Below are 23,317 nucleotides of genomic sequence, written 5' to 3' on the forward strand. Positions count from 1 at the left end.
CTCGGAAAGCTAAGCAGAAGTTATTTGGAGAGGAGAGTGACTGCTGGTTGAAAAGAGAGGTAAAAAAAAAACTTCAGTGGTGTGGAAACATTGTGGGTTCGCGGAGTCAGACGTGGATCAAGTAGACACAGTGTGTAAACTTTGCTACAGTGTTGTAGCTGCACCACAGAGCAACACTGCAAAGTTCACTAAACATAGATGTTTACATTTTTCATTTATTTTTTATATTGCAAACATTTGCACTGTTATCTACGGAAGCGTAGAGCTGCCACCCAGGCAAAAGAAAAATACAAGTGTATCACGTTATAACGTGAAAGGTTTATTGTTCTAACAAGATACTTTTCCTGTTTGTACAATATACTATCATGTTTGTACAATATACTTTTCACGTTTGAACAACATAATATCACGTTATTACAATATACATAATTATCACGTTCGTACAATATAATTATCACGTTCGTACAATATAAATATTATATTGTACGAACGTGATAATTATATTGTTTGAACAATAAAATTTTCACGTTATAACATATATTTTATTGTTCGAGCATGATATATTGCCGTAAAGATACGGAAGTGTAAAACATAGTGAAGTGGGTGACAGTGCAGATCAGAGTGCGAGAAAATGGCTCGTTTATTGGAATTAATTAAGTTCTATTTTATGCTTGGATTGAGGCATGGGGAGATTTTGCTGTTATTGAGCAGTTTGGACAGTATTGTGATAAGCATGCGGACACTTAGAAGAAACCTAAAACGCATGGGACTGTACAGGAGAAAGAATGAGTCCGATCCGATTGAGGTGGCACGATTTCTTATTGATCAACTGGAGGGACATGGGAGGCTCCATGGATACAAACTACATCACCTGAACTGCATTCAGGCAGGTTATGTTGTCACGCAGAGTACTGTGAGACATTTACTGAAATATCTTGACCCTTACGGTGTTGAGCAACGACGCAGAAATCGCCTAATGCGACGCACGTATGTAAATCCTGGACCAAATTTCATGTGGCATGTTGACTCCTATGACAAACTGAAGCCTTTTGGAATCTGTATAAATGGAGCTATTGATGGGTTTTCGAGAGTTATGATTTGGCTTCATGCCTATTCAACAAACAATGATCCCAAAGTCATTGCTGGATATTTCATAGCAGAAGTTGAAAAGAGGATGGGAACACCTGCTAGGATTCGCTCTGATTTGGGAACAGAAAATGTCATAATGGCCGAGATGCAACGATTCTTGCGCTGGACTATGGATCCGAACGTCAGAAACTGTTTTATTACTGGATCCAGCAATCACAATCAGCGTATTGAAGGCTGGTGGGCCTTTCTGAGACGACATCATGCTCAGCACTGGATAAATTGTCTCCAGGAACTAAAAGACCATGATTGCTTTTCTGGATGTTTTTTGGACAAGCAGCTCATATTGTTTACGTGCCTGAACGTCATCGAGGTATGTACCCATGTTTATATTCTTTTAATGAGTCATTGTGTGTGTGTGTGTGTGTGTGTGTGTGTGTGTGTGTGTGTGTGTGTGTGTGTGTGTGTGTGTGTGTGTGTGTGTGTGTGTTAGAGAGAAAGAGAGACACGGAGAGAGAATAAAAAGTTTGCTTTAACACCTACCATGCACCATCCCTATTATCACTCCGTTGAGGATATGAAAAAAAATGCATATTTCACTGGCCAGAAACATAAAATCGCACTGTCTAAAACAATTCACGTTTAATAATTACTTAAAATTTTCCAAAGTATCACGTGTCTACCACTGTTATGCTTGTTGTTGAGTATTTTTGATAAACTCTGTTTTTCCGACTGTCATTGTGTGGTGCTTTTGATTGATTGATTGATTGATTGATTGATTGATTGATCGTACTTTATTCATCCCGAGGGAAATTGGGTTAAGGCTGCCAGCCGTGCCAGCGCCGTTTTTGGGTAACATGTTGAGCCAAGAGAAATGTGTTCTTTTACTGATATGAGATTTTTTAATTTTTAATATTTAATAGGAAGAGCTGCAGCAAGTTGCACATATGTGGAACACCCACATAATACGCAGAAGCAGAAATGCAGTTGCTCCAAGTGGACGTCCGATTCTCATGTACACCATCCCTCATCTCTTTGGAGGACAGGATCATCTGAAAGAGGTTTCTTGGGAGGCAGTGGATGCTTGTAAGCAAGAATGTCAACAGAGAGGACCTTATACCTGTGATGAAACCGTTTTCAGCTTGTGTTGCCTTATAATGTCAGAGAACTTCTTACTTCCACCAAGCACAGCAGATGAATCCATTGAACTGTATCTCTTCCTGAGAGCCTATATACTGAAGGACTTATAAACCTAAATATAATTGGGCTTTGGGAATTTTTACGCATATATTTTTGGGTACAATGTTTTATTTGTGCAATAAACAATAGAAAAGACATTCATTATTATTTTGTTTGGATTTTCGGTTCAAGATAGTAGCAAGCAAGCATGTCTAAATATATTTAACCAAATCTGCGTACTCCAACCTTTTGGCATTTCCAATTATTTTTTTAACGGAATTTCTATTATATCTGATTTCTGTTTTAAGACTGTCAAAAAAACATTTTTTAAACTGCTGATCCTATACATTATCATTCATGAAATATTGTTTTCAATTTTACTGAACACATTGTGCAACTGCTATTCATCCACGAACAGTTTCTTGTAAACTGGTAAATGTACAAATTCTGCATTATTTAATAATTAACAAATAGTGTTAGATGTTAACCTCCCTTTTATTTGTGTTCAAGGAGAAGAAAACACGGACTCTTGATAAACACTACAAAACTTAACTTATGTGCCAATTTTCTGTCTTTTATTCCAGTCAACTATTGCATCAAACACATTGCCTTCCAAAGTTATTCCCTTAAAATATGTTCTAAACAAATGACTGGTGGAAAGGTAAAAAAAATATACTTGAAAATAATTAATATTAAGTCTTTTGAATTATTACTAAACAAAACATCCCCTCTAGCAGACATCTTGTATCCTACAAAACTGCACCACAGACCTGTGGAAAAGGACCTTGACACATGATAAGAACTAATAATAAGCATAGTTCACCACTTGCTGCTAACCATATGAACTTATTAAACATAATTAGTTAACATTTAAACTAGTAAAACTTTTAAGTATGAAAATTTAAACTGAAATTTACATTTTTCATGGTGGAAACAAATTGATGTTATCCACAATTTTTGAAAATAAATTCAAATATGAAATAAAACACTTCCCTGAAATTTAAGCTCTTTCTTTTTTTATACAATGATGTGTTCCCTGTTTGTGGGTTTAACAAACTTTAGAGCTTCATAGCCAGTCATTGTTAGTGCAAACCTTTCATTCTTTGGTTTAAACATGATGGACTTTAATCAAGCTATGCTGAACTCATAAGAGCTTTTAGCAGCCAAAACATTGTTCAGTTCATTTCGTAGTTCTGGGTAGGACGTGTATGTCCATGGTAGTTCCAGAAGAGGGCCGCATGTGTGTGCCACAGGTCGTCGTGCCAGTCCATCCACAGGCGTGAACAGTACCTCAACCTTGTCAACACAGATGACATCTGACCCAGTAAGAAACCTGAACATCCTTCTGAGCCCTGTATCGTCAAGTCCTCTGATGTACTGGTGCAGAAATCTGAAGCTCTGCTTCTCTGCTTGAGTGGTGGGAGAGGCAGTAAGCAACTTCAAAAGCTTTCTCGTTGTTGGCTTTTTATCCTCATACATTTGTAGGACATCTTGTGGGCTTTGAAAAGCTTCTTTTAGGAAGTAGCTTGCAACTAAGGACATTTTCTCTGCGGCATATGCTGGTTTTTGGATTAATTGTTTGTGTGCGACTTTCAGAAGAAGGCCTTTTAAGTTCTCTTTGGTTGGAAGCACTGATACATCCAGGCGATCCATGAGATCCAGCACTTCATCCCTGTCTTCATCTGAAAGATCTTCTTTTAGTGCCCTTGTTATCAGATCCCTATCTGATTGACTTAGGTAAAAGAGAAGACTTTCAAACAGCAGATCATCTGATACTTGATTCTCACCGAAGATGAGTGCCACTGTGAAAACAGGAGCAAGGCGACAAGGGAAATATCCATGGTCTTGAAATCCCTTCAGTAAAATTCTACCCATGGATTTCCACTCTTCTTCCTGCCATTTAGGAGACAGTGATGGCACTCTGAACTCCTCTCCTTCAGCTGTGTTGTCCACAAACTCTGACCAAAATGCAGCATACACATCTCTTGATACGCCATCTGCGTCAGCTCCTTTTTCATCAATGTAGGTGTATTTTAGAGGGTGTATGAGGAGTGTTGGATCTTTGAACTGGCTGATCATCTCCTCCAGAATAGTAACCCTGTGAAGTTTGATGGTAACACAGACAACATCATATGATCCTGCAGAGCTTATTGCTTCATTGCTTATAGATGTTTCTGGACTACTGACTGCTGTGTTTGTTGGAGGAAGTGTAATGGATGTGATGACCAGATCATCTTCCTCAAACTGCAGGAATGGTTCATCTATTACAGTGTCATCAAGTTGACAAGGCAGAGGCTCTCCAAGGTAGGGTCCAATCATTACCTCAGATGTGTCTAATAATACATCTTCATCAGCATTCCTAGATTCTGATGATGAGATCACAACAGTGTGAGAAGCTTCTTCATCTCCTTGATGTGAGTCAGTCAGTTGTGTAACATTGTTTACATGTGTTTTCCCTCTATCATAAACTTCTTCATCATCTTCATCATTGGAAAATCTTCTTGTGCACAAGTAAAATCTCAACATTCCCATTTTAAGTGCTGAGTAGAGTTCTCCAACTGTGACATCTTCATCAAATACGGCCTCTTCCTGATAGTCTAATATGTCATGACTGAACACTTCCCATCTTCCAAATTTGCTTTTTCCACTTGGAAAGAAAAGATCTTTAGCATACTGTAATATGTCAGCTTTTTTGGAGTCTTTGGGCACATCAAAGGTCCTTGTTCCTCCTCCTCTGCGCTTTCTCACTTGCTTACCTTCATGGATCCACCCTAACTCAATTTTTCGTGTCTTTTTCTCAGCCCATTTGTTGTTTTTTGCATATGTTCTTTTTCTCTTAGAAACAAATGCCTCCTCATGATCAGGTTTCTTCTCATTTTCATTGATTCCCATCTTTTCCTTCAATTTTTCGAGCAATGAGTTTTTTCTTGATTCCTTAGTACTTGCACCACTGTTTTCCAAGCAGAACCGTCTGGCAGCTATCCGGTCACCATATGTTGGGATGTAATCAGACAGGGTCTTGTCATCCATGAAATCAATCACTGTGGCATCAATCTGTAATAACAGGGATATTTATTACTATACAGAAGTACAAGGTATACCTGCTGCCACACCACATGAGGTACCTCACTAAAAAAATGTATGTAAATTTCACATGTGTTTTGATAATTGTCTGTTATTATTTTAGTGGCAGCCATCAATATTTAGCATTTATTCTTTTCCTCTCTCTATGGCAGCAACATTAATGAGATACTCTAACATGTTATTAATAGAAATATTACAGTATATACAACGCCCACCTTTGAAAAAGTAAATTAGTATTCACGTATCTTTCAGTTGCACAGAGCACAAAGGGTTGAACTCACTGTTTTTTTTTAATTGAAGACAAATATCAATATAAACACAGTTTAATTCATTTGTTTTTAGATAAACAAGGAAACATTGTGCATCACATAATATAGCGATATATTTAAGAAACCTGGAATCTGCATACGGGTTAAGTAGTAACATGTGGTCATACAACGACCCAGTTTTATACAGCGGGTTAATTTGTTTTACATTTTCCATTCCATATTAAAGATCCACACCAATGCAGCCTACCGTTACGTCCTTACGCAGTCAAAGCGAGAGAAGCGAAAACCGCTGTGGTTGCTAACTTAGCAATATGTCACATTTTTAGACGCTGTAACTTCGTAAAAAGCGAGTTTTACAAGTTTCCCCCTCAAGAGTGCACTTACGTGTTCTTGTAGCATTCGTAAGAGACAGTCCTCAGGTACACCACGATTCCGAAGAAATCTCAGAAGTGGGCTATCAGTGTTTGTGTCCATGTTGAAAGCAGGGCATTCAAAGTTAAGTGCCAGTTCTGACGAGCGTGCACTCTCCACAACTACCATGGATTTGGGTTTCCGAATGCAACACGTTTTACGTTCTTACAATAAAAAATGTTATTGTAATGGTATTTTTTTTTACGTTTGTACAATATAATTATCACGTTCGTACAATATAATATTTATATTGTACGAACGTGATAATTATGTATATTGTAATAACGTGATATTATGTTGTTCAAACGTGAAAAGTATATTGTACAAACATGATAGTATATTGTACAAACAGGAAAAGTATCTTGTTAGAACAATAAACCTTTCACGTTATAACGTGATACACTTGTATTTTTCTTTTGCCTGGGTGGCAGCTCTACGCTTCCGTACATTGTTATTGTTAAATATCGTCAAATAATCAAGATCTCAATTTCAGTGAAAATAATCGTGATTATCATTTTTGCCATAATCGAGCAGCCCTAGTGTCATGTCATAATTCTTGTGACCAGAAAAAAAAACATATTCTGAAAATACTTTGATTTATTAGCAACCCAGTACACAGTAACTGCAACTGAGTGCATCGCTGTTTAATTATGAGACTGGCATAATGACTTGTATCACGGCATGTTTCTTTTATGTTTACTTGAGTTTTGTGCACAAAATAAAATTTTAGTTTATCACAGCTTAAAAAAATAACTAATTTAAGCCAACAGTACAACATATGACTGCTTGCTTGAGCGTGTCACTCGCTTACTGCACTGCGCTCTTTAGCGTGCAGAAGGGAAAACGTCACCAGACGTTAAATTAATCAGAGCTTTTACACAAAGTGTTGATTTCTCTAAAGGCCAGTGTGAAAATAAATCCATTATAACATTTTTGAAAGTTCTCCTAAGTTACAGAATCAAAACATTCTCCACAGGGACTGCACAGCTGCTGACATAATGGTTTTTGTGATGAGAAGAGGCGAGGGCGGGGAAGAAAGGAAGGACAATTACTGTTTTATTGATTAAAGTGTAATGAAAAAGGAAATCGCCTTTTGATACACACTTTTAATTTTCTCAACTCTTAAATGCTTCCATCTTGTAAACATACACTATAAAGTGCCAGATCAAATGTTCCTGCTTTGAATCTTTCCCTGCTAATGTTTGATGTCACATATTTAATATGTGGAAGAAACGCACACAGTTTGTTGGATCAAACTGTGCATTGACGTGTTGCTTGATTTTTAGATATGTATAATTTTGTTTTAGCCTAGACTGTGGGTGGATATTTATGGTCTTATGTCTTTTTTTTTTCTTTATCTCACAGGTTGGAAGGAACAGAGGATAAGTTCAGGAACAGAGAGAGTCGTCCTGAGGATCTGCAGCTCATCGCCGAGCTCAAAGATATGGTTTCTGAGAGAGAAACTCTAGTCAAAAAACTGGTGGTAGGTATTGAGGTAAAGTCTCAACCATAAGAAGCTATAGCTATAAACATGAAGAGGAAAATGCATCCTCCCTTATTTGTTTGCACACTGAACAAAAATGATGAGTAATGCTTTCCAGATCTTATCTGATTTATAGAGAAAGCATGGATAGTGTTGTCCAGACCCACAAAATATATGTTTAACTCTCCTGAAAACTCTAGGCTAAACATTTGAATAAACCCAACAAAAAAAATGTTTGCTGTACAATTAAAAATCGCTCAGGTTGTGCTGATTTTCACAAGTTACTTTTCTAACAACACTGATTTTATACTCGTTTTTATACTATATTACTATATTTTATCTTATATTCGAGACTAAAGTGAAACACCACATGGTTTTACTACAGAACCAGCTTTGAAGTCATCTTTTGAAGCTGTTTGGAAACGGCCAGCGCATTTTAAATAATAATTAAATGACGTCCATTGCACTAATCATCTGTCTGTCACTTCTGGCCACAGGCTAGCTAATGAGCCTCATCAAAGAACCAAGAGAACACCAAAAGAGAAAAACAAGCCAGAGTGTGAGGAGAATTGAAAGCAAGCATTTAGCAAAGAACTTGTCTTACAATCAATAAAAAAAGCACTTGGTTCGTCCAATTCTAAATGGTTTCACACTTAGCTTTGACCTTTTCAGTCAGTAGTTCAGACACACAGCGTCAGATTAATTTAGTAAAGGGTGGCTAACATTAGCAGTGCTAACACCAGCGTCTTGCAGGTTACCGTTGACATGCCTGTGCAGAATCTGGGTACATTTTGCTGTGGTCGAGTAGTTATACCATGTAGTGACTGTGGCTGGGTGTTTAACATCTTATAAAATCTAACAGTTAATTGCCTTTGAATATGAACTTAATTATGAGTAAGTAGTTTAATCAAGCAGTATTTGCACTCATGACTGTCGAGGGCAGCAACATGTATTCGACTACTCATACACACACATACAGCTTAATAACTCATTACTCACAGAGTTTGACATGTTAAAAATAATGTATGGGTGAGGAGTCCTTCATAAAACGAACAGTCGGTAAATATTTGACTTAAAGAGAAGGTGCTAATTAGAATAGTGCAGGACCCAAGACAGAATCCTGAGGAACACCACAAAGTTGTTTCTCAAGAAGAGTCCGAAACCTCATGTGACAATTGAAATGTTTAAAAATAAAATAAAAGATTTCAACTCGTCCAAACTTGGAAACATGCTAAATATATTCACATGTTGGCATTCAGAACTGCTACCCTCAGAAATATGTTGGAATTAGTCTTCATTTAAACGCTGCATCACAATTTTCAGCACCATTGTCAGGCTTAGTTTCTCTCTTTCGGACAGTTTGAGACCTAATCTACTTCAGTTCATTAACATTGTGAGATTCATTGTTTTTGTCTGACACTCAGTGGTACTGAGATGGTGATTTTTATTAATCAGGTTACATTTTTAATGCTGAGGCACTATTGCTGTCTGAGTCAGCTGTGGAGTTGTCTCTGACAGTTTGGAGTGCTTGGGAGGTGAAAAGTTTATGCTAAAGTGCATAAAAGGTACCTCACAGGTGCAAAATTCTGGTGGGCAGAAGAGTTTGGTTGTGAGAATTGCTGTTTTTAAGCAGTTTTCACAAAGACATGAAACTGTAGTGTCAAGTTTGTGTGCCACTCGGAAATGTTGCCAGACAGAGCTCATTAAATGTGTGATTTTCAGTCACTCTACACTCCCCTGAGTCCTCCGCAGCCTAACTGGCTGTCAGCTAACACGATTTTCTCCTCCAGGACGATAAAAAGTTCTACCAGCTGGAACTCGTCAACAGGGAGACCAACTTCAACAAAGTGTTCACCGCCAGTCCTAATGTGGGAGTTATCAACCCGCTCATTAAGGTAGGCCCTAATATCCTGTAACACGCCACACACAGGGGTACTCTGATAAGCCTGCTCCATTATTTTACTACATAGCAAAGATGATATCCACTCCAAGTCATTTCATGTACATCCGTGCTGATCAACCAACACCATCAGTGCTGAGGTTTTAAAAAGGTACCACAGTAAATCATTTTAAGTAATACCTGTTAAGAATTACACCATTTTTGAGGTGACTGTCGTCCTTTAGCAAAGTTTACAGAGCAAGACATGAAGTTGTTTTACAGCAAAGAAAGGATCACAATGTTCCAGTAAAACTTTCAGAGTTTATGAGAGACAGTAGAAGGACAAGGGGAGAAAAAAAATCAATTTTATCACATTTATTCTTTTCTGTAAAATGAAGGTCGTCAAGGATGGAGAAACGGACAGGAAACGGCATGAGGAACAGGAACTGTAGTGTTTCTTTCATTTCTAGATAATAGCACAGACTGAGGAGTGAGGGGGAGGCTGTCCAAGGTCTACATACCAAGATCTTGTTTGTTTGCAGCAGCTGAACCAAAGTGTCACAGTTCATATAGATTTCAATGCACCATAAAAACACCACAAAAGGAAAGGGCCTTTGGTTTTAATGAATGCAGTCAAATAAAATCAGGAAGTTTGACTGCAATAAAATTATTTTCTCTTATTACCTTTAATTAAATAAATGCTGTTTCCTGTTAGTCGCTGTGGCTCAATGTAATTATATAACTAGAGAATTTAAACCTAAAGCCAAAAGGACAATGGTGCTTTTCTGAAGCATTGATTTTGTGATCTGTTTAAAGCTGCTGAAAACAAACATTTCTGTTCTTTAAAGCACTTCTCAAAAAATCAGTATATAGGATGTTGGTTTAGCGAAATAACCAGATAAGCAAAAGCAAGCATTAATTTAGATACCAGACTCCCCCGCCCCCCAATGTTACACAATATATTGCAACAAAAGGAAAAGCTCTGTATACTATATAAGGATAATTAAATGGCACATTTTTAGAAATCATATAAATAACATTTATTTCTATTTTAATATTTGATAATTGAAACAATTTAATTTAGACCTTTCCCTCAGCTTGTGTAAAAAAGGTTCAATAAATACCTTAAAATCAATTGTTTATTAGAGACTTGGTTTTTCTTTCCTTCCTGTCACACCGGCATCGTATTTTCTCTTTTTACTGGATTTATGACGACCATCTTGTAGTTGTCAAGGGTGTGGTCAGAGGGGGGGCATGGGGTGGCACAGGCCCCACTAAAAATACAATTAACTCCACTGGATGAAAGTATGGATGGGACCAGTGGTTCAAATATAGCATAGTGCATTTACTCAGGCAACGGGTGAAGTGTCTTTCCCAAGGACACAACGACCGAGACTGTCCAAGCCGGGGCTCGAACCGGCAACCTTCCGATTACAAGGCGAACTCCCAACTCTTGAGCCACGATCGCCAGAGCAGGAAGAAGCATAAACTTATTTAATCCCACCCCTTTTCCACTATCTAGTATCAATAGACTACAGAAATACCTCCTTGCAATTACATTATATGTTATGTGTAATTTTTTATTTTTTTTATTTATACACATATATGTTTCTATCTATCCATACATACGTATATACACACATACGCACATATACACATTTTCAATAACCCCATTAACACCTCAAGGATACACAACCTACAAATATATATATATATATATATATATATATATATATATATATATATATATATATATATATATATATATATATATATACCCATACCAACATACCCGTGCACGCGCACACACATGAAAATATTAGACAAGAACAGCCTATAAAATCTCTACCTTTTCCCTGTACCCTGTAAAAACCATATCCTTAAACCGCTTTTTAAACTGCGCCATGCTTGGACATTGCTTCATATCTTTACTTAGTCTGTTCCACAGCTTCACTCCACACACAGAGATGCAAAAACTTTTTAATGTTGTACGGATACGAGGATGTTTTAAATTTAATTCCCCCCTCAAATTGTATCCCCGTTCCCTTTTAGAAAACATTTTTAGAATATTCAGCTTAATGTACTACATCTGCTTCAGTAATGCATCTTTATGATGATGCCAAAAATCACTCCTAGTGTTTTCTAATCCAGACTGTATACTGAATATATTTCAGATCAAATATTCTGATTTTCTGTGGGCCCTTTGTTCTTTGTTCTTGGTGTCCCATGTGATAACACTCCCAGACATATGGTGGTTGCCGTGGTGATTTAAATCAATTAGTGCTTCTACAATAAGAATAGCAGCTCATTTTTCTCTTTGACCGATGTCTAAAGAAGCTCCTTTGAAATTAATACTCTTTTCTTTGTTACATTGCATTAAGAATTAAATTGATATTTTAAAGTAAATAGTGTGCCGACCTTTTCCTTTTGTGGCAAAAAAGTACAAAAGAGCAGAAAATTAAAAGGTTTAGAACAAGATTGACATTCTCATGCAGGACTTCATAGCTCGTAGCAGGAAACAGGTTCAGAAGATGTTTCTGGTTAACAGAATGTCTCATTGTCATGTGTGTCTGAGCTGAATGGTTCCCACTGCATGATTTAACTGTTGACACGATCTCAGGTACAACTTTGACCTGTGACGCGTTGTTTTCTTTGCAAACCCTTTCTCTGATCATGTCTTTGTGTGTATAAATGTGCCACCCGATTTGACTGGTCTTCTTTTCTTCAGCCTTCCTTTGCTTTCAAAGCCATTTGTTAGTGTGAGATGTTTCCCGCTTTTACACATCTCTTCTCATCTGAACTTTCATTCTGCTCAGAGTGACTGGTGCTTTAAGACTGTGACTGAGCAATGCCGGTCTTCAGACTGATCCATTCACTCTGCTTCGATCAGCATTTGAATATTATTAAGTTAGCACGCTGCTCTTTCCTGTCTCTCATTGGCTGGACTGTTACAGCTTCCAGAGCTCTCCCTGTACTCCATTTGCCCTTTTTATCCTTTCATTACTTCCTAAGTTTTTATTATTATTTTGTTTTAAACTTCCCTTTTGCTCCTTTTTGACCCCCGTGCCCCTCCTTTTTCTTTTTTTTTCTTTTTTTTTTCTCCTGTGTAGCAAAAGAGAAAGAATGAGAAAACAGCAGCCAGCAGATTGAGCAGCTCTCCTAATGTCAGGGCTCTGGAGGGAGCAGGTATGGGCATGGGCTTGGTGGGTACAGGGAGCGGCCAGCCCCCACAACCACCACCCCCGCCCCCAACCCCGCCCAGTCGCCTAGAGCCTATCCCCAACTCCCCCCTCCATCACCTTGAGCTCAACTCCAACAAACCTCTTGCCCCGCTGACCCCTCCCACCGAACCCAAGAAATTCATGAGGTGAGACCTTTTCAGCCCCGACTAACAGCAGCGCATTAATTATCCAATCACAGGCCTCAGAAGCACTTTTACTGAAGTGAGTCGTGGCCAGAGGTAAACATTCAAATATATAATATCTTTATTTTAGATTTTAAAACAAACAACAGAACTTGGTTCTTCTTCTCTACAGATGTTTTGTTTTATTATACTCATTCTTTCTTGCCAAGTGTGGCACTTTCATAAACCATAAGAAGCATGAAATCATTGTCAGCTATAGCTGCAGATTCTAAAAAAAGAAGCTTTCAGAAGCTCTGTGCTGTGATCAACTGTTCGCTGATTCCCAACCTTGTTGATTGCTGGTGCCATGTTGAGCTTTCCCCTCTGCAGTTTGTTGACAGTTGTAGAAGCAAGATGTGGAACCTGAGTTTAAGACAAAAAAGGCAGAAAAACGCTGCTTGTTTTTAGATCATTACTTTGGTTTTTTGGCTTAAATATCAGCTGTTGCTACTTGATTTTCTCAGTTTTTGTTATTAGTTTAATCAAGATAACACACTGGTTAAACTGCCAGGTGTTGCTTCCACTTGACTCTGTTTGGAACAAGATTAAAATATATGTATTTAGCAGGTGCTAGAGCTGCAACAAAATTAGTCATCACATAATCAGGCAGTTATTTTAAAGATTTGGCGTTAGGTGATTGGTGGATACTATGGTATTCTCCAGATACAGTGATGTTAGATTGTTTAAATGCAAAGACATTAAAGGTGACACAGAAAAACAAACTCAACCAAGGTTTAGTCAACATATTATAATTTTTTCCTTGGAAATGAATAAAACCTTTCTATTCACAACAGCTGTATAACCTTGAGGAGGTGCTTTATATTCCAAGGCAAAGGCCCTAAAATATTAAATTGAAATCCTCAACAATGAGACAGTCCCATACTATAAAAAATCATTAGGAAGTAGAACCAGGCATCGTATACATGTTTCAGACATTCAGGGTGAACTGGCATTATAGTACATAGTATTAACTGATGAGATAAAAACTGCTGCATGGCTCGTTGCATTCAAGGTGTTATGGTGTTACATTAAGCGGTCACTCCCAACTCCAACCAAGGGGGTGTTTTAACCCAAATCTTGTTTCACTAATGCTGTCCCTAGCAAAGTACTATCTAGAGCCACATCAGGTTTTATCGTCCTGATGGAGTGCTTGTGTGAGATTTATGTTATACTGCAGGTTGGAAGCTAGCATAAAGCTCTTACACTTTTCTGCGATAAATTCATCCCAAATAGAAAAAGGACTGTTAGAGACAACTGAGAGAGTCAGGCAAGGGCTATTTTTTTGAAAACCAAGTTTAATCCTACTACTTTAAACCACTGGGGAAAAAAACAATAGAAAAAACTGTTTAATGCATGGTTGATGTAATGTTTTTGGCTTTTAAAGTAACCAGGGCTACTTTTTAAAAGCTAATTTTAAGCTAATAAGCTAACAGACATGCTACTGTTTGCAGCTTACAGTAGAGCAAACCAGGTTCAATCAAATCCTCACCACTTTGTTTTTCTTGATTTAGATTTTTAAGTGGAAATAATGTCCAAACTATTTAACTATGGATTGTAGATAGTTTTACATCAAAGACATCTAGAGCCTAAACGTCTGGAGTACCCTAAGTCATATAAATGCTAAGCTATGACGACAGTTTGGTCCTTTCATACTTTTTGGTGATAATAACCGTTAATAGTTTTTGATAACAGCCTCTCTCCTCGGGGTTAGGGTTTGGCGAACAGTTAATCAAAAAGACTTGTAGATGATTTTCTGCCTCCTTTCAGGGCCTGAGGTTTTTACTGTTTATATCACAAACCAGCTGACCCTGAGTCGACATTAAAGGACACGACTACTTTCTGCTGCAGCACGTTTGAACTCAGAGGCATTGGCAGCTCTTTAAATAGAAGTGAATAATATGGAAAGGGCAACATAAACACAAGAGTCCCGTGTGCGACTGAAGCTTCAAAGAATGGCCTTGGAATGCAAAAGGGGCATGTTTTTACTTTTGATTTCTTTTCTTTCCCATCAGTCCGAACATGTTGCTGTCTGAACTGTGTGCATGCTGAATGTTCTTTTTTTTTTGGTTTTGTTTTCTCTTCTTTTCAGTTCAGGACGTTTACACTACCTGTTGTTATTATCCACTGTGTCTTTTTTGTCGTTGTTTTGTGTCACACTGTGACGTTTCTTTCTTCATCCTCACCATCATCTAAATTTCAGCATGTTGCACTTTTACTCGACTCGAAATGGGCTCGACCGTTTTTGTAAAAAGTAAATAAACGTTTTTTTTAATGCAGACTTGTATTGAAGTAGATATTGTCTTTTGCTATTATGGACCGTCTCCCTCTGTGTGTGGTGGTGTCTTATTTTGATCCTGCTCTACTCTACGCTCCAGTAAACGCTGCTTTGGTGGCTGTGACGAACTGTGTGAACTGATATGATGATAAATTATGCAACATGCTTCTCACATGAATACATGCAGTGTGTATGCGTGTGAGGGGTGGCGGGATGGGGGGGGTGTAGTTGCATGTAGGTTTACAGCATGTGTGTGAGTGAGTGGTTTCTTTCCTTTGTGCTGCATGTTGTACTGCCGAGTAAGACGCAGTGGCTGCTTTGCAAAAGCTTGGGACAAACCTCTGTTGATTTAAAATGCTTGCACAAGCACACACACGCATTATTATTCCTCATTGCCAGAGCTGTACCCTAACACACATTCTAACATGCACAACAAAGTAAGGCGATGACAGTATGAGGTCAGGTGTTAGAGGCTTTGAAATGTTTTCAGACTATAGTACAATTTATCTCTGCTCTCACTCTTCACACTCTTTGTTCTTAACAAACAGTTTGAGTGATGGTAAACATTTTCCTTACACTTGAGCGATTTGCTATGCTGGCCTCTTTAAATCAATAAGTCGTTACGTGTTTAACCCTGATAAACGTTATTCAAATAGACTTCAGTTTGTATAGAAGAAGTAAGTCAGACATCAGAGCAGTAAAGAGTAGTTATTAGACTGCAGCTTGCACCCGTTTTGGCTGAAGGAGATATCTTTGTGCCTACAAACATCCAGAACATTCATAACAAAGATCTGTTTAATAGGAAAATATAGAACGCAATATGTATAACAGCCTGTTAATGGTGTTAAATTGGGTATGTTTAAGTCCCAGACTAATCCTAATCTAATCCTAAATTCAAGATGACTAACTCAAAGTTACGTGTTTTAGGTTAATGACCCTAAATTTTGGGGTATGGACAGCAAAAACCCCAAACAAATAAAATAAAAACAAGCTTCATAGACGCGTATCAGACAGACAACAAGAAAGTCAGGAGTAAGCTGCATATAAATGTAGGAGAATTAGAGGGATTAGAAACAGTTGAGGAATAAGAAACAGCTGAAAGGAATCAAGACAATCATGTCGACAGGAACTAAAGAGAAAAACACCAGAAGAAAAAACAAAATATCAAGTATCATGCACCAAAAACACAATAATATAAATCAAAATCTGAAATACAAAACTCTGCAACAATAATAATCCTCATTTACCAGAGCCAACGAGACGCCAAGCCAGTTCAATGACTCTCTAAAACAAGGCATTTTAGACCCCTCCCCCTTCAAGGCCCGCTTTCTTCTCAATGGCTGCCCCTCAAAAACAGAAAGTTTAAACAGAACGTGGGTGCAGCTTCTGTGCTCACAGCCAGATTTGACCATATTAGTAATCTGTTGACATCATACAGATTCAAGAATAGAAAAAAAAATAGCTGAATGAACCTTTAGAGCAGACTGAAGTCTCAGCTTTTGGCTCTCACATAAGCTGATCTTATTATCTTTATAAAAATAAAGATAAGCTGTCTTCAGGTAGCTGTTCTAACGTGTGCATTTACTCATACAGTCCTGGGATTCTTTAAAGCTGTTTAAAAGGCCTAAAATATCATAGTATATTAAAAGGTCATGGCCAGCAATGTCACCTTACAGCAAGACCCTGAACTGGATAAGTGGAACAAAATGGATGGATGGATCGTAAAAAGTATAGTAAAAAAAATTATATTTTAAATTAAATAGTTTTGATATAAACATATAGATAAGTAAACAAAGTGCAAACAATGCAAATTGAAGTAATCTACATCAGCGGTCCCCAACCTTTTTTGCGCCACGCACCGGTTTATGCCCGACAATATTTTCACGGACCGGCCTTTAAGGTGTCGCGGATAAATACAACAAAATAAAACTAGTGAAAAGACCCAGGAAAACCGAGTAAACGATAAAAACGATAACAAAATAACGCTGAAAACTGATAAAAACCCTGAAAACCATACATTTCACACCTGAGCCTCAACTCTCGCGGCCCGGTACCAAACGACTCACGGACCGGTACCGGTCCGAGGCCCGGGGGTTGGGGACCGCTGATCTACATGATTGAAATGTACAACTGAAAGACCAAATCTTAAACACTTGAGCTGCAGATGATATGACTGCACCTTGATCCCTTAAAAAATAAGGTAGGCAGGTGAAGTGCACACATTTGTAAAAGCCTGCTGAGTTTCTAGCCCTCTGTTTCCCCCTCAATGTCCAGTATTTGTGCAAATGCAAAGAGAGGCCACATCCTCTCTCTGCTGTCACGTACAATGGATAGACTCCCTCCTTCAATCTGATACGCTCCTCTCGCTCTTCTTACTTCTTCCTCTGACCTTGATTCATCTTCTCATGCTCTGCCAATCTCTTTTCATCTCCTCTCCATCGTATTTCCTGCCCTGCTCCTGAAAGTCATCCAGCTTCTCTGCTCACGGTTTCATGCCACCACATTTCACCTCTCTTTTCTCCTTTTCTTCTTGCGAACAGAAAGCTGCACTTCCTGCATCAAAGCTTCCTGAAAATTACCTTTAAAATCCTCTGATCGCCTCGTGATTCTGTCAGTCAGTGCACACACTGAGAATACAGACTCTGAGGGTGTTTAATATGAGATGACCGTGAGCACAAATTATACATTAACATGAATATTTTATGAATTTGTGGTAAAACAGAACGCCTTGAGTCTGCACTGTGACTGTGCGCAGCATAAACAAGATTTATTAGGCTAAGCAAATATAAGGGAGGTCTTTTTGGGAGAAAGTAAAATAACAAAAAAATACCCTCGTAAAATTTTAGCATCGCCCCGGGGTTATGGGACTGTTTGTTTAAGAAGTAGCCCATTAAGAAACAGAAGTGGCTCCGATAGGTGTTTGTTTTTAATAGATGCACACACTAATTAGTTCAAACTTTGGGGAACGGTGTGTTTCCCCTCTGAGGACGTGAGTCAGGAAGGAACTGCAGCTTGATTAGATCATATAAATTCCAGCCGCGATTGGCATTCTCCTGGAAAAGAATAGACTTTAAATCATTGGATAATGCCAATTTAAAGTAATTTAGTGTTATAGAGTTACCTGCTGAGGAAACTAACCTCTTAAAGTATTTTAACACACATATACTCACCAAGCTCAGCCCATCAGTGCTCTTTTAAAATGTGACAAAGACAATATAAAAGATGCACAAAGCTTAAGAATCTGAAAAGTTGAGCTTAATCCCCAAGTTGTGTTTCAGCGGGAATCCTACACCAAAACCTGCCCCTCATTTTAAAAAAAAGCTATTAAACATCGAATCGACGTAACCCACAGCTTGTGATTGGCCTGTTCAGTCCCATCGGTTCATTTTGTGCATTTCTGGCTACTGTTTTGCAGCAGTTTTGAATTTATCAGTGAGAGAGTAACAAAAAATAAATAGTATAAAGAATAATTCAATGTTAAGGTCATACTGGAAATGATGTTAACCTTGTTTTGTGAACTGTGGTCAATATTAGAGTCAGAGAGGAGGCTTTTTAATCACAATGATTAATAAGCATTAGCGTAAACAACTTTAGGCTTCTTTAATCGGACTTTACTAGCCAATGGGTGATGCCACAGTGGCTACACCCATCCTTTATAATGTGAACACAGCCGTAGGATTAAAATGCATCGCAGGGCGGTAGAAACATTGGAAGTGCTTCAGAGACACAAAAATAGGAAGAAGCAAATGTTGTGACATTTTCATAGAAAGTGCATTACATGACAGTTTGTGCGTTTCACAGACAGTTACCCTGTTACTTCTAGGGTTAGATTTTCCTTCTTAATGGTCCATCACAATTTCGTGTTCACAAAGCAACACAAAGGGTGCTTTGGGCTTTTTATTTTTTGTTAAACTCAAATACTTCCAAAGAATTCAGAATTTAACGTCTACACCATATCTTGCATAAACACTCATCCACACAATTACTAATATTATAGATGCAGAGCTGTGTCCAAACTCCTGTGTGAAACTTTGATTTCAAGACAAATAATTGTATCTTTTAAAAAACAAAGGCTTCAGAGCTTTGAATCTGATTTTTCAGCTTCCACTGAAGAGAGGCTGCTCAACTGAATCTGTACTTCCCTTTAAGATGCGGAAGAAAACAGAGACACACAAAAACCTCCAATTCAGTCCAATAGCTGTTTGAAGTTTAAAAGTATTACAGTTTCAGAATGTAGTTTTAACTTTGGTGCCTAGTTTTCAAATATGGTGTAGTAGCCATACAATAACAGGCAGTGAAGTGGGGAAGCATCACGTTGTTGTTTTTTCATCCAGACAAGCATGAATAGGTAAAAAAAAAGATGCAAAAGCCATTTTCATTTCTCGTTATTTGCTTCAAAAAATGGTTTTTGTTTGTTACTGATCTATGAATCATTCAAGCATAAAAAACCATCAACTCAGAATCAGAATCAGAAACTTTATTGTCATTGTCACGAGAACAACGAAATTAAGAATGGTCCCCGATCATTGCATCATCCCTAGCAATATCAAAATATAAATAAAACAATAAAATTCAATAAATGAATAAAAAAAACTCAAGAGATAAACCAGTGTGTGCACATGACAAGCAAAGAACCCATTTTAAATTGTGTCTTTAGACACTTTGTTACTAGTAGCCTGTCACTAAAATACATAATTGTTCCCTTTCTTTATATTTCTTTTAATGAATCTATAAAATGCCCAAAAAATAACAGTTTGCCAAACATTACAAAATTTCGTTTTGCATGACAGTGATCCCACTGCAGTCAAAGCAATCCTGGATAGAACAACATAATAAACTCTATCGGTCATGGACTGGCCTCCCCTGAGCCCAGATCTCTACATTATTGAAGCATCTAAAGGCAAATAACATCCAAAAAAATAGCTTTTAAGGTCTATCAGAAAATCTTATTCAGACAGGATGAAATTGTTCCATTTTTGTAACTATTTTCAGCTGTTTTGAGGCTCTAGTGATGATTTACTGCAGCAGCATCGTGATATGATTTTTTGAGGAGCCAAATTAAACCGTTCTCATGGTGATGAGGGACGGCGCTGCTACAGCCATGTGTTTTTAACAGTTTTGCTAAACGGGGAATACTCTTTAAAAGATCTATTCACTTCAAAGGACTGTGTGAACTTCACTAAACCTTTACTTAGAGATAAAACATTGCGCGTGGTTACTTTCCAAAGGCTGCACAGGAGAGTAGTCATTCAATCAGCTGTAATGGAGAGCGGAGAAGGACAAACACTGGCGTGGCTCATCTTGAATCTTGTGGTTATGCTGCCCCCTGTGGACAGAAAAGAAAATTACACATTCAAACGCTCAGATTTCAAACTTAAATCACACAAAAACACCAGTGGAGTGTGGAAAAAGGTCAAAACCCCAGTTACATTTTCTCAAAGCATCAGAGGTAGACACACAAACAGCTAAATTAACAGTAATATTAATGATTATTGATTCATGATAGTAAAAAAGTTTAGCTGGTCTGTCTGAGGAGAAACAGAATTCCCCCTTATCTTTCTGTCTAAATAATTTTATTTTCTAAAAACAAACATGTAAACGACAATCTGCCACTGCAGTGAAAATAACACACATAAAAACACACGTAGTATTGGACACAGCAGGAGAAGTCAGGATCAGGCGACACAACAACCAATAGGAAGGAGGGAATGTGGTAACTAAAGAACTGGCTGAACTCATCTGTTACATCACTGGTTACAATGAAGACATGTGCACAGGCGGGCATCCCGTTACATGTAGGGTTAGATCGGCTTTGGTAATGCTCCGTCACTAGCTCATGTTCACAAACTAACACAGAGGCTGCTTTGGGCTATTTATTGTAATAGTTAGGAAAATACGTCCAAAATTAACATCTACACCGTGTCTCGCATGAACCTCCACAAAACCACACAGTCACTGATGTTTTAGATGCAGAGCTCAGTTTGATTTATTTCAGTATTTAGACCGGACGAAGTACTAAAACAAACATCTTCCACACAGTTGTTAATGTGTGTCCCCCGCTCTTTCTGCATGTTAATATCAACAGAGTGTGAATGTTTGTTTTTGATTTTGGAGGCAAAAAAGGAAAAAGGTTTTTAGCTTTGGATCAGATTGTGGAGCTTCGCTGGAGGAAGGCCGCTCAGCTGAACCTATATTTTCCTGAGAGATGAAAGCATTAGAGCATCATTTTCTTTTCAATCAGAAAGTCATCATTTGAGGCTAAAGTTGGATTATTATAAAAACACATCGACTTTCGGTGTGAAAAAATCGGAGAGCGTTAAAGTGAAGCTTGTGCTTTTCACCCCTTTATGTTTAAGACTAAACGAGCTGAGCGATCAGCCTCTCACTTCTCTTTCCTTAACTTTCTGTTTGTGTGTGTCCGTCCTGAAGCCCTCCTGAAACAAAGGACTCTGCCATCGACTCCCCGGACGCTCAGCGCCAGGAGTGGTTCGCCCAATACTTTTCCTTTTGATCGACCACAGACCTGCAAACACAACGATTCAGCATGTCAACCGAACTTTTAAAAAAAAGAAAAAGAAAAAACCGATGAAAAAAAACAAACAAAAAACTGGAAAAAATCTTCAAACTATTTGTTATTTGTCGTCATTGATCGGTTCGGGGATCAATCCACTTTGGAATCAGTCGACCGAAACTGTAAATCCTGGTTTGAGAATCGCTTCTCCTCGACGTGTCGATCAAACGCACAGAACCTGATGTCGCTGATTTCCACTTCTGGGAGAAACGCCACGATTTTCCACTTCCTGCCGTTGACCGAGACCAAAGTGAATTGAACCCGACCGCGACATCAAATGTCATCGCTCCGATCTGATTTGATTGTTTGATTCTCTCTGATTGTTTCACTGTGGAGGAGTTTCTCTCGTAGTACAGTGACAATGATCATCCGTATGTTTGATGTTTATTTCATTCCTTTACTCTTCGACTTATTTTGCAGTTTCTTGGAACTAGAATAAAATATGAGTGGTGCATTTTCATGCTGCTAATTGCCATTGTTGGACTACAGTAAGAACTATATATAAAGAATTATACGGTAGGTAATTGTGCTCTCTTTGTACGTGGGCCCCACTGCATACAGCATCTTAGACTAGGAGGGCTGATCTAAGACCAGTTCGCCTCCTCATTTATGGTGACATTAACTTCGGACCTGATCCTAGATCAGTTACACTTCTCTGGCGTGCTCCGTGAATACAGGCTCTGATTTTAGGACGGCACCATCATGGCGAGTTTGTTACAGCTGCATAGAAGTTTCAGCCGATTTTGGTAGAATATTAAAACCTGTTTGTATGGTCGTCTGTCTCAACACAGATATAATGATGTCTCACCAATTTTAAAATCAAAAATAGCATATTTTATATTTATATTATAATGTGTATGCTTAATAAATTATTATTGTGACATTTACTGGCGTTTGCTTGTCTTTTTTTAATGAACTGGTGATTTGTGGGTTTTTTTTCCATTATTGAAGTTAACTTATTTTGTTATGAGGTATAAAAAAAGAAAACAAAAGCTTTTAGTTTTTGTTGAATTAATACAGGAGTGAGGGGAAACAGATGGAAAAGCAGAGGAAGAGACGGTACTCTAAATACACAGGGCTGATTGGGGTGAAAGGAAGAGAGGCGAGGAGTCGAGGCAACAAGTTATAAAGCGAATGAGACATCCTCAGTTCAGAGCTTCATTTTAACGACATGTCAGTTCAATGTGACGTGTGGAACGACTGCTTCATTAAGAGCTTGTGCTGCACTGGGGCAGAAGGTTTGCGCATCTTAAATAACTCACTATGAACAACACAGCTGTCAACAACACACCCGCGAGTGTTTATCCTGCTCCTCCTGGAGCCCACCCTCACACCCTTACACTGTGCTCCAAAGCCTAGACACAGATTTATCCTAACATGTATGCATTGCGTTGTTTGGTCTAACAACACAACACACTCCCTCATGCTGGGGGCAGGACTCTACAGACAAATACTTTTCAGTAGAAATTAAAAGTAGACGTAAAGGTTGTCTTGAACACTGTTGTGCTCACTGGAGATATGAGATCACATCATCAGCAGAGCAGCTTTATGGGCTTTATGATGCAGCTGTGCCAAACATCGCTTTAAAATGAGGCTGTTCATCAAAAACTTCCCAACAGTCAGTAGAAGTAGCTACTGTCCTCCTGTGCTCCCAAATCTACTTAGTTATTTAAAATC

General features: G+C 38.2%; 1 protein-coding gene across 4 annotated transcripts in view; it reads left to right on the forward strand.

Annotated features, from left to right (window-relative positions):
- The window catches only part of fam184ab (family with sequence similarity 184 member Ab), a 220,904-nt gene extending 198,377 nt beyond the window's left edge, over positions 1-22,527 (forward strand). For 3 of the 4 annotated variants that reach the window (XM_080882220.1, XM_080882221.1, XM_080882222.1), the window contains 4 exons: positions 7,395-7,512; positions 9,303-9,407; positions 12,502-12,758; positions 21,499-22,527. In XM_080882220.1, coding sequence (XP_080738346.1) covers positions 7,395-7,512; positions 9,303-9,407; positions 12,502-12,758; positions 21,499-21,580 — 562 coding nt within the window. In that variant the 3' untranslated portion in view covers positions 21,581-22,527. The remainder of the gene's footprint in view (positions 1-7,394; positions 7,513-9,302; positions 9,408-12,501; positions 12,759-21,498) is intronic. The other variant, XM_080882223.1, reaches the window with a different exon arrangement.
- Positions 22,528-23,317: the final 790 nt, after the last annotated feature.

The sequence above is a fragment of the Rhamphochromis sp. 'chilingali' genome, assembly GCF_963969265.1.
Source record: "Rhamphochromis sp. 'chilingali' genome assembly, chromosome: 5".
In the NCBI taxonomy this organism is placed as follows: domain Eukaryota; kingdom Metazoa; phylum Chordata; class Actinopteri; order Cichliformes; family Cichlidae; genus Rhamphochromis; species Rhamphochromis sp. 'chilingali'.